This window comes from Dermochelys coriacea, chromosome 4 (genome assembly GCF_009764565.3).
Source record: "Dermochelys coriacea isolate rDerCor1 chromosome 4, rDerCor1.pri.v4, whole genome shotgun sequence".
NCBI lineage: Eukaryota > Metazoa > Chordata > Testudines > Dermochelyidae > Dermochelys > Dermochelys coriacea.
In genome coordinates, this window is record NC_050071.1 from 82,768,501 (window position 1) to 82,781,106 (window position 12,606).

The window sequence follows — 12,606 nt, forward strand, 5'->3', positions numbered from 1 at the left end:
GGACCTCAGGACAAGTATATATATTCTTGATGTATAATGCAACACCACCTCCCTTTTTATTCTTCCTGTCCTTCCTGAACAAGCTATACACCTCTTGACCAATATTCTAGTTATGACACATTTCACACCAAGTCTCTGTAATGCCAGTTAAGTAATAATTTATTTTATGTATTAGCACGTCCAGTTCTTCCTGTTTATTCCCCATACTCTCTGCACTGTTTCCTCTTGCTGGCTTTCCTCAGTAGGGACATGCAGGCTGCATTCCGAGCAAGTTGAGACCAGGGCCTGGGTGGAAGTATTTCAGGGTCATTATGCCTTTCTGTTGGGGGTGGGACTACAGGGGCAGGCAGAGGAAGAGCTAGCAGTGGTATTGACAACAGGCTGTTTTCCTCCCATTGCAGGTCCTTCCTTGTAGACTACTTCCAAGTTAAGAAATAGAAAAAAAAAATACCCAACATGCAGCCCTTCCTCCCTGCCCTCCTCCTCTGGTGAACTCAGCTGGCTAATTCACTTCGTCTCCCAGCTACCTTCGTTTTACCAGCCATGTAAGATAGAAGGAAAGAACAATGATGGAAGGGGATGGAGAAAGCAGAACATAATTTTTTTTCTTTACTCCTTTTCTTTTATTTCAAAAAAGTTGAGGGAAGGCCATTGTGAATGGATCCCAGAGCAGTGCTTCTGCCGAAACAGCCCAAGCTTTCAGCATATGCTACAGCTCAGCTATTGCTCAATGGCACAGTCTAGGCATATTTGCTATTTTACCTGAACGAACACCCATTAAACCTTGCTGCATGTTACATGTTCACTTGTTAAAAAAGAGTTTTTTCACTTTATTCCTTGATTTGTAATTTCTAGAGGAAAAGCTCTCATTATGTAACTTTTTTTCCATTCTAGGTCACTCTTCGGGTTCTTCAAATATGTTAGGCTAGGAATATTTCTCTTTTATTACTGTTTTCAAAATGATATATTGGAGCTGTTTGAGATCTGTACTATTTATACAGCTCCTTGGAAATGACTTTATACATTTAGAGTACATGTCTTAGCTGTCAAGACCAAAACCAAATCACAGGAAAAACAGAATTATTAGTATTTTGCACCATTACAAATGAGAGGTGGTTCAGGTTCATGATCTAAGTAGTGGGAGGGAAATGAGCTCTAAAATTAATATCCCTTAACAACTCTCTTCCATACTGTACCTGTATTGCTCTTTTAGGAGGAGACAGAAGAGGATAGTGACCTGTCAGACTATGGAGATGATGTGGATGGTAAACGAGATGCTCTTGCTGAGCCGTGTTTCATGCTGATTGGAGAGATTTTTGAGCTGCGAGGAAGTAAGCTTTGAACTTGCTTGCTCATTAGTGGATTCTTTTGGTTAAGAAAAAAGCTAGGAAATATTGATTTTTCAGATGTCAAAATGAAAAGGAGTACTTGTGGCACATTAGAGACTAACAAATTTATTTGAGCATAAGCTTTCGTGAGCTACAGCTCACTTCATCGGATGTCAAAATGAATCACTGTTTTACTACCATTTAAATGAGTGGAGATATTTTTGCAATGTAAAACATTGATTTCTTTGGAAATCAGTGTTTTTAATTTCTGACTCTTCTGGGGATAAGCTCCCAATCATAACATTGCAGTAACAATGCAACAGTTTGGGAGTTTTGCATTAAATATTTGTAAGCTTCACCTCACTTTAAAAATGTTCTGTATTTCCAAAACACAGACAAAAATCAGAGTATGTTTTGTGTCAGGATACTGCATTTTACAGTGAACTAATTCCAAGGAAAAGGAAAGTAGATGGTTTATCATATTTACATGCATGTGTCAAATCAACATGACTTCCACATCCATTATAAAAAAAAGTGTCTTACTCCAAATATAACTAAATTACATAGTAGACTTGAAGCAAAAAAATGATAGAATTATGAACTCATTTGGTGCTGGATCTTTCATGCCTTGCATGTCTGAGTAATGGCTGCTTGATCAGTTCCATGGACAGAAGCATCAAACAGAACTTTGTGTCCACTAGAAAATGCAACTGTATTTAGCCACACATAGTAGTTGCTTAAAAAAATTTGTTTTCAGAGCAACTATTCTAAAATATCACACCTTTCAAAATGCTGTAATTACATGCCCTAACTGGAGATTTTTGCAAATACAGATCTTTCCCAAGACAGCTTTGTTAAGAGAGTGAAAGTTTACAGAGGATTTGACAGTTAGGAAGGAATATTCAAATTATTCCTTCAGTTATTCTTGATGATAAGAAGCTGCCTTTTTTCTTTTTGCAAATGTATCCAGAATGTCACTGCCATTGATGAATATCATATATCCTATTGTTAGACGTACGAGTGCAAAAAAAAGGCTTATGAAGTAGTGCTGGGCCACAGTTAGTGTAAATATTTAGGTTATATAGTCTTAAAAAAAGAAACCCTTCCAATAGGAATCAAAAATTAACAATGTAGATCTTTGCCTATATTTAAAAAGATATAAAAAAATGGGAAATGGTTTAATAATCATTATTTCTATTCTTTCCTATGATCTAAACTTGTCCTTGGCTATCTGTACAGAATAAAGAGAAGCATATCATGGGAATAATCACAGTTCATCCTTTCTATCAAAAGGAAGAAAAATCTAATTCTTCATTGGCTTTGATATTTGTAGTGTATAAATCTACTAGACATCATGTTCCAGAATATTAACTCTGTTTCTTCTTGTTCTTCTATTTCTATAAATTGAAAACTTGAACTAGTGATTCCCATTTAGCATGGTTCTTTCTGTGTTATTACCAGTTATACCCAGACTGTTTTTTCATATATCTTTTTCTTGGTAACATTTGATGTTCCTTATTTTTTATCTCTGTTTGTGAACTTTCACTATGTGGCCCCTGATAGGAAGGTGGCAAAGTTGAATCAAGTCATGCAAGGTCTAAGTGCAGTCGTAGGCTTTTGAGCACTTCCATTGTTAGTCCTTGTTGGACAAGAGTAAACCACCATTAGGCTCAACATTGGCCTTCTGTTCCCATTGAAGCCAATGGGAGTTTTACCACTAACTTCAGTAAAGAAAAGTTAGGCTAACACTGACCACTACTGAACATCCCACACTGCGTTTTTCTTTTCTTGCTGGCCAAATTGGGATAGCAGCAAAAGGCCCTTTATCAGGCAACAAGCTACAGTGCTACAGCATTCTTTTTCTGGCCAGTCTAGCTTTTGGGAGTCTCTGGGCAAGAAAAGCTCCCATAGTTTAGTTCCAACATGGTCTAATCATGAAAAAAAAATGACTAACGTAATGATTAAACCTAATGACTGGAAGATTCTGAATGCAAGGGAAAAATGTAATTGTAGAACTTTGTTAATTGGGCTACTGATGCACATTTTGAAGAGAGAGTCCCATTTGGCTAACTTACTCATTTCCTGGGCAGTTCACTTTCTGCAGAGGAGAACTTCTAGTTCAATTTTTTGAGATGCAGATCAATAGAGAAAAGAAGGGACCAAATTTTGTGGGAAACTTGAATGGTTTCTATGATGTCCAGTTTGCTGAATAGGTTTTTAAGGCTTTTATTTCTCTTTTTAGTAGTGCAGGATAGTTGAAGCTTATTCAGAAAAAAAACTGACTGCATTTTCAGTCTACATATTATTTCTATATAATAGTTTGTTCTGCTGCCTTAATGATTTTTGAAAAATAAGGTATCTCACAGTACTTACAATATCAGTGCTTATACTATTGCAACCCACTGTGTTAGATATTTGTTTAATCTTTTATTAAAATGACAATGCTGAATTACAAACACTGTCCACAAAAGTCTCTTGTATTCCATGATCTCTGGGCAGGAAGCTACATTAGAGCTGGACATGAACCACAACAATAGCTCTTAATATGTGGCTGGGACTTAATCTCTAGTTGAAATGGAAACGCTACTATCAGACACAGCAAGAACAAACATCCCAAATCTAAAAGAAGTCTGTTATTTCTTGCAATCCCAGTGCAGTCACCTTTATTCTTTCTAGAAAGTTGAAGGAGCTAGTAAAGTAACCCAAAAATAACTGCATAGCAGGACAGACAGGAAAAAAAATCAGAAGTGAAAGAACTATTTATGTAAAGCTTGGAAAGTGAAGCATTTATACAGATAATAGTAGATAAATGTATTGTAGTTTCTATGTCATGATTGTGGAACCTAGAGAGTTACTGAACGTCTGGTCTTTATTTTCTTTCCTTTTTCATTATTCTAGTGTTTAAGTGGGTCAGAAAGACATTAATTGCACTAGTACAAGTCACTTTTGGAAGAACTATCAACAAGTAAGTAGCATTTAAACTTTAACTCTGATCCTGGAATCATTGCTGTATGAATTACTAACTGAAAGCAGACTATTTAAAAATATCTGTTGACATTCTGTTCATATAGTTATGGCTCGGCCATTGTTGTCTTACTGCAACTTAAAATTAAGTTTATTCTCATGTTGATCAGAGGGGAATCTAACACAGATGTACGAAATGGATCAAGAAGGGGCTCCCAAGGACCCAGATCAAGGTTTAAATGAATGAAATTGGAGAGCCAGGGACCAGTCATCCCACTTCCTTCTCTGGCTGGCCAATGGGAGGGTAGAGTCTCTAGAAGAATAGGGGTCACCCTGCATTCCCCCAGCATGTGCTTTCTTCCTCCCCCTTTCTACTTGGGCTGTCCCAATCACTGCTGGTCCCATCAAGTTTCCCATCCATTGAGGCAGGTGTGTGGTGGCATTATGGTTCTGCTCCTATAATCTGTACCACAGTTCTGAAATTAAGATTGTTTCACAGGGATTTGCCATTTGTGGAATTAAATTAGAAAAGAGCAAATATATTTCATTGGTGAGAAATGAGTATGCTATAAAAATTGTCTGCTCCTTTTTCCTTAAGAGTGAATTAGCACCTCACAGCTTATCAGATGCTATCCTTTAATTTCTGAAGGAGTTAAACATTATGCTGGTTTGAATGGCTTTTATTTTCTTAGTCTATCTGCTTTTCTTACGAACCCACAACATTTTCCCTAGATCTAAAACCTAGATTTTTGTTTTAAGCTGTTTCATTGTACAAGAAACTGTAAATTTACCTAAGTGACAGAAACCATTTTAAGTAGACAGTATGAGTGTGATTTATTTGTAAGGTAAAATAGCAACATATAATTACTCCTGTGCAAGCCAAAATGTCAGTTTTTCATTTGCATGGTTTACGACTCCAAGAAGACTTTTCCATGTTGTCATGAGGTTGAGGCCTGCAAAACGTGGGTGGGTAAAAAGCTGGAAATCTCTTCATGAAAATTGTTGTGGAAAAACTTGTCCTTTCTTGGTTAAAAAAATGATGACTAATATAAGCTCTTCTGCCAGGTGCAAAGGCCTATAGTAAAATAGTTATTCAACAGAGCAGAAATTTGGTATCAAGGAATCTTGGTTTTTCCTTTCCACGGATCTTTGCTTGGTTTCATCACCAGAGCAGGCTCTAGAAAAGCATTTTAAAACTACTTTTTAAAATGAAACATAATTTGTTACTCTGCATGTCATAAACTTTTGAAGCTTGAACACTACATTTAAATATCTGTTATCCTATTGGTTTGGGGAAAGGTGTTGGCATAAAGCCAGCAGAAGGCACACAAGCAGATGGGTTTGAGTATTGGGAGTCTGATTGAGTTATGGCAGCCTCCTGAGCTGCTTTGTTGGGTCACAGCTTTGCTTGGAATCTCTTCGGTACTGCATGCTGGGCCCCCATCACTGGTACACCACCTGTGCCAGGGCTTGACAGATGGTCCTCCAGAAGGCAGCCTTATGACAGTTTTCCACAGTCATTTTCCTGGGGGAATCCTCCCTAGATAGACTGTGTCACTTTGTCACTGTACCTGTAGAGGGCTAGAGATGGGATAAGGATTTTACCCTAAATATTTCTTCAATAATTACTTGTCTGTGTAAGCAATTGCTGTAGTGATAAGGGATTTTAGGCAATAATGAATAGAAGGGGAGGTAGTCCATGGGCTGCTCTCTTTTTTTAGATGTGGCCCACATTATGAACAAGTTGAACGCCTGATGTTACTTCTATATAAACCTGGAGTCATTCTGAAAGTCAGTGGGAGTTGAGTGACTAGCTCCCATTTGTGCCTCTGAGAATCTCCCCCTAATCTCTGAAGGCCATAACTTCATATTAAAGATGAAGGTGGTTGCAGTCTGCTCCATCTAATGCTAATTATATGTGCTCCTCAGGATACTGGCAAATTATCATTTTGGAAAAGCTTGAACACTTGGAGTTTGTATTATAACCTGTAATTCTTCTTGGGGAAAACCTCCAAAAGTAAATCAAACCAAATATTTATAAACATCAAAATGGCTGTAATGTGTTTCCATGTCAATGTATGGTAACTCCTATTTGTAAGTGAAAAATCTACTCACTGACAAATAAATTGGGCTATTTGTCATATTGGTTTTACCTGATTGGATAATGTTTTCCATTAGAAAATGGAGGACGGCTATGATAATTGCATTGCACTTTCAAAAGTCTGTAAACGTCAGTTATTTCTGCAGTACTTTCACCAGGTGAAAGATCACTGAGAATCTGACAAAGCAATATTTTACCTTATTTTACCTGTGATGCTGTCATACAGGTAGGTAACACATCCCAGAAATCAAATAACAGTACAGGGTGGTTCCATCATCCTTTCAGCAGCTGAAGTCGCACATGCCAGAATTGCTTTAATAGCCTCCCATAGACATTATCTAATGGAAAGTCGGACAAGAAATTATTGGAAATGTTATGTTGAGCCCTGATAGACTAATGGCCTTTGACAACATCTACTTACTGAGGTTTAAATTTAATTTTTTCCCCTTGTATGTTCACATAATGCAAATAGGTAGCAAGAAAAACCTTACCCCTGAGAGAGTGCACACCTTGAGTGGGGTTTGGTTTTGTTGTTGGGTTTTTTTGCTCATTCGTTTGTTTTTAAGGATTTAAACTGTGTTCTGATTTTTAAATTGTGGTGTTGTAGCAAAGCAGTTAGTATGGTAGGTCATTGCTCTGGAGCTGGTTGTATATCCCAGAACTTGAGTTCTTTAAGCAAAGAGTGCTCGAGGTGATGCAATTAGCCACAGGAGGAGGTGACCAGCTCTATCAGTCAACATGGGTACAGCACAGGCTGTGAAAGAGCTTCCTGGGTACATTTCTGGAAAAGCTTCATCCTGTTTTACCCAGCTGGAACATATGCCCATACTATCAGGTTGTGGTTCCCAACTACCATTTTACTTCTTAGTGTAGCTCATCACCCTCCTCTGCTTTTCCCGAGCAGCAGTGAGCCTTTGTACACGTCCCGACAGTGTGCTGCTACTGTCCACTCCTTTAAATGTGTGTGTTCCTTAAATTGCATTGAGTTCCATCTTCTACACATCCCAGTAGCATACATTTGGAGCAACCCAAGCCACGTTTCCAGTAAGAGTGCAGATAGCTGACTAGGAAGTGGGGGGCACTGGCCAAATCATCTGATATCGTAGGCTGATAAACTGGCACCATTTTATGAAGTTGGTCATGTCTTCCTCCAGTTGTGTGTGTAAAATCTAAACTATTAATTATGACACATTCCCCTTTAAATTTCTTTTTAAAGACAAATACGTGACACCGTAAGCTGGATATTCAGCGAGCCAATGCTTGTTTACTACATCAGTGTATTCCGAGATGCTTTCTGGCCAAATGGAAAATCAGCAGCCCCAACAAGATCCAAAAGCGAAGAGCAAAGTCAGGAGACAAAACAGAGAGCACAGCAAAAACTACTTGAAAACATTCCAGGTGAGAACATCAGCGTTTCTCTACATAACCACATATGAAAGAAGTAAAGGTTAAACCTACATTTTTCTTTTTACAGTTTAGATCGTACCTTCTAATGCTGAAAACAGGCACAGTCTTGATCCCAGCCCTTATCCTTAGTGCCTCTGGAAAGTAAATTGCAGCACTGTTCAGTGCAGAATGGGACTTCTATGCCCATGTCTAAGATAATTAAAAAACTGATAGCAAAGTCAGTAGAATCTGACTCTTCTCTTCTGGCTGAGATTTCAGAACCAGCTTCTCCCACCTCACATTCTATCCTCATATTGGATTTTTATCTCTACGCTTCAAACAACACTGTTTTTAGTTTGAACCCTTTCATGAGGGTGTTAGATAAATTTTATTGACTGTTCCCAGTCATTCCTTAATGTCTCATTTGACCTTTGAAACTAACTAGATAATAATCATTTTTAGAATAAGATAGTAACGCTAATCCAATTTAAATAAAGTATAAAAAAAAGCAAAAAATCCCCAATACTTACGTGATTTGGGGGCATCAAATTGTGCACATAGCTGGCATATGTACCTGTGTGAACTTCTTCCTGTTGTTCTTGTCTGTAAGATGAGAGTTTAGGTAACTTTTTTCCAATGTAGACTACAACAATTTAGGGATAGAACCAGGAAAATAACTGAGAATTCTCATCTCCCAGTCCCATGTTCTAACCACTTCTGAGCAGCTTAACTGAATACACTAAGCTTTTCCTATAGATTACATCTCTTTTGCATTCAGTCAAAGCAGAGAACATTGTAGGCCAAAATTTTCATACTCTGATTTACAAGCCTTGATATGGATTTAGGAGCCTAACCTAAGTGGCCTGATTTTTAGAAGTGCTGATCGCCCATCAGATCTTTTTACCTTTATTTTGTAATTGTGGTCTCAGCACACTGAAGCTGAGCCATATGTTCCTGGCTAGATTCTAACTGCTGTTAATATCGTTCCAGTTAAGCTTAGCTTGGCACAAGTCTCCCAGAGCAGTGTTCTTCAGAGGCAATCTATTCAGAAAACTCTGTTAGTGACAAATAACCTCATTCCCCCCCTCCCCATTTATACTATGCTGAGAATGTTCTTCAGTTATTTGGAGGTTGTCTCTACACTGTTGTTATTGTGCCACACATACAGCATGCCAGTATCATTTGGCTGTAGGAATAACCCCTACAGACTGATGCTCTTCCGTGTCTAGTGGTCAAAAAACACCCATCCCTGAAATTTTCTTTCTTATTGTTTCAGTATTCCTCTTTATTGGTGGAACAGGTAGCACTGCCTGCTAAGATTGCCAGATACTTCCCATTATAACACTGTGATTTCAGTTGCTTATTACTTTGCCAAACTTTAACCATGTGGTCATAGGCAACCCTAATTCTGGCATTTCATAACTTCTGAGTGTTTAATTTTGCAACCTTAACATTCAGTTAATGTTTTGGTGTGTAATTAGTATGTACTAAAATCAATCTTCTCCATATGTTTAGACCTACTATTGTTTTATCAAGAAACCAAAAATACAGAAATCTTTATTTATCTACTCAGCTCAAGCCAGTCAATATCCTCCCACTGAACCCTTTTCTCTTATTTTTATATTAGATGTAAATGGTTGATTATTCTGTTGACTGGAATTCATAAAACCTATATGCTCTTGAGTTTGTATGGAAGGTTAAAACTTGAATGAGTCTACTATCACCATAATACGAAAGCCCTGCACAAAATTAGAGCACACACATTTTCCCTAAATGAAATTATTCTTTTCTTTCAAATAATTTAATATAGATAACACAATATGCATTCACTATCCATAGGGTATCAGCAATTTGCAAGGAATTGCTTGAAGGCTTGATTTGAGCAGTAGGAAAAAAAAGGTTAGAGGTTTATCCACACTTACTAATTTGCCACTTCCTAACACATTCTCACACACCAGGTGTTAGTATTAATGTTTTCAAGCAATACTTGCAGCTGCTTCCTCTTTTGATGATTACCTAAGCATTTCCACCTTTCTGCTATACCATATTTCATTGTAGGCAAAGTTAAGGTAATCTTTTCCTCCTTTATTCAAGAAATGTTATCAACTTTTGGGGTTTGTGTCCTGGCAACTAGAACTCAGGAGATGTAGCTATTTGTTCAAGTTTGTGACTATCCAAAGAAGCTGAATATCTGGGAATATACAAATAATAAGCATATAGTTTTCTGCTAGAAAACCATGTTATAACTAGTGACTAGGAAATTAATAGTAAATCAACTGATAATTGTGAAGGTAGATTTCAAATTTTAGCCTAATATAACTTAAATACCCTATTAGCTGATCTCCTCATTACCTGGATAGAGCAGGTTTAAATTATATATTTGACTGCTTCACTAAGCTTTCTGTTATACACACACTTTTGAGTAATTTTTCATTTGTGTTCAACAGGCAAAACACACCACAAGGTGTGCATGGAAAATATTTGACATATAGTATAAAGCACATCATACTAGGCGTTTGGTACATTATACATACTTGGCTTAACTAGAATAGTCAATCATAGCTTCTTCATGAAAAACACAGGATGTCTAGGAGCTTAATTTTTCTGTAGCAAAATGGAATTTGCGGCAGCATGTTGCTAATGGTCAACCAAGAAAGCCCTAGTTTTTCCTTCCTAATAAGACTTATTTAATTCAAATTTGTAAATAATTAATCTACAAATTTATCACTGCTCCGTTTATTTGGAGATATGTAGGCTTTTTAATTTAGAGAGACAAAACTCTGAGATCACCTCACTCCCCTCAAATCACTTGTTCAGATAATCAGAAACTGATATTTTCAACTAATTTTACTAATTTTATCCCTTATCTACTCATGTTGTGTATGTGAATATTTGAATAATATATGAGAATACAGGCCTGATGCTCTGCACTGCTAAACACCTAATATGCCCAGTATGTCTTTGTTAATAGCACTCAGAGGGTGTTGCCAAAACAGCATAAACAAAATTCTGATTTTAAAGGTCTTTGACACAGATGCTTAAGCATATGCCTAATTTTAAGCATGTGAGTAGTCTTATTCATTGCCAGCTCATATACTTTAAGTTAAACATGTGCTTAAGTTTTTTGCTTAATAGGAGCCTGAATTTATAACTCTAACCCCCGTCATGGTATGTGGTGTCTTCTGGTGCACTTGCCATTAAGTAATTGTAAGCAGATATGGTTTATCAACATCAGGATGAAAATACAACCTAAAATGCTTGTTGCAGATACTCTACAGAGCCTTGTTGGACAACAAAATGCCCGTCATGGGATAATCAAAGTGTTCAATGCACTGCAAGAAACTAGAGCCAATAAGCATCTACTATATGTGAGTAACCAGAATGTTATCTGTGAATTGTATTATTCTGCTAAATACTGAACATTCTAACAGCTCAGTATTAGAACCTTTCAGGCTGATTTTTTTCTTGTGTTTTTACAGTGCCTGGCACAATGGGGTCCTGATCCATCACTGGGTCTATTAGGTGCTATGACAATAAAAATAATTGGTAGGCTCAGAAATGTCAATATGCCTAGAAACAAGAAATTGTTTTCTTGCAGAGCTGTCTTACATTTAGAAGGTTTTTCAAAGCTTTTAAGGATTTCTTTCCCACTAAAGGGAAGTTGTAAAAATCCGCATTTACATTGTCATTTAGACTTTCTAAGTAATTACAAAATTTCTAATTTTGCATATTGAATAGGTGTTTAAAAATCAGTTTTGGGGTATTGCAAATAATATCGTGCTGCATGATGGTATTGGCACATGGGAAATTAATTATAGTCCCATATAGGGTGGACTGGATGAACCAGGTGATCCAATTATTTGTGATTATCTGAACTTCTCAGAAAGGAGGTAGAAATTCTTATTTGCTGTTTACATTAATCTTAGTAGTTTTCCTTTTCTTTTTCAGGTCTTGTTGGAACTGCTGCTAACTGAACTGTGTCCTGAACTAAGAATTCATTTAGAGCAGCTTAAAGCTGCTCAGGTTTGAATCTGCACAAGTAAACCACTAGAGAAATGTCTGTGTAATAATAGACATGAAACTTATCTTCCTCTTTTCCACAGAGGGCTGACTGAGGACTATTGATTATTTTTTAGTTTTCTTTCTCCAGTTTTATGTGAAGTAAACAGACTTGAAAAGATCTGATGCTGTAGTAGGATAGAAAAACAATGCGGCATAGTTGCCAGCTTTATTTAAATTGTTCTATTTGAATACTTTTCGGTTTAAAATACAGACGGAAATGTAAATGTTAATATAAGTTGTAAGAATCTAGAAAATATTTTAAACATTTATCAAAAGTGAAGTTTTGCTTAATAGTGGTAAACTAATGAATGTTGTACAGTTAATTTCCTCATTGAGGATTTGAACACTCCTTTATTGTGTATTGAAGAGCCTTGTTGTGCAATACTTCAGGTAAAGTTATTGTGAACATTTTATCTATTTTATTTTTACCAAATTTGAAGCATTTGTAAGGAATAAATAACAAAAGTGGATTATGGTTGTTAGGGTTCCTTCCCCACTCTGAACTCTAGGGTACAGATGTGGGGACCCACATGAAAGACCCCCTAAGCTTATTCTTACCAGCTTAGGTTAAAAACTTCCCCAAGGTACAAACTTTGCCTTGTCCTTGAACAGTATGCTGCCACCACCAAGCGTTTTAAACAAAGAACAGGGAAAGAGACCACTTGGAGACGTCTTCCCCTCAAGCCTTACACACCCCCTTCCCTGGGAAGGCTTGAGAATAATATCCTAGCCAATTGGTTACAAAATCATCAAAGACCCAAACCC

The 12,606-nt window shown here is 37.0% G+C and overlaps 1 protein-coding gene across 6 annotated transcripts in view; it reads left to right on the top strand.

Moving 5' to 3' along the window:
• The window catches only part of SNX25 (sorting nexin 25), a 180,155-nt gene extending 167,844 nt beyond the window's left edge, over positions 1–12,311 (top strand). For all 6 annotated transcript variants that reach the window (XM_038398924.2, XM_038398923.2, XM_038398921.2 and 3 more), the window contains 5 exons: positions 1,214–1,331; positions 4,227–4,293; positions 7,610–7,791; positions 11,047–11,147; positions 11,728–12,311. In XM_038398924.2, the coding sequence (XP_038254852.1) occupies positions 1,214–1,331; positions 4,227–4,293; positions 7,610–7,791; positions 11,047–11,147; positions 11,728–11,808 (549 nt within the window). In that variant the 3' untranslated portion in view covers positions 11,809–12,311. The remainder of the gene's footprint in view (positions 1–1,213; positions 1,332–4,226; positions 4,294–7,609; positions 7,792–11,046; positions 11,148–11,727) is intronic.
• The last annotated feature ends 295 nt before the right edge of the window (positions 12,312–12,606 follow it).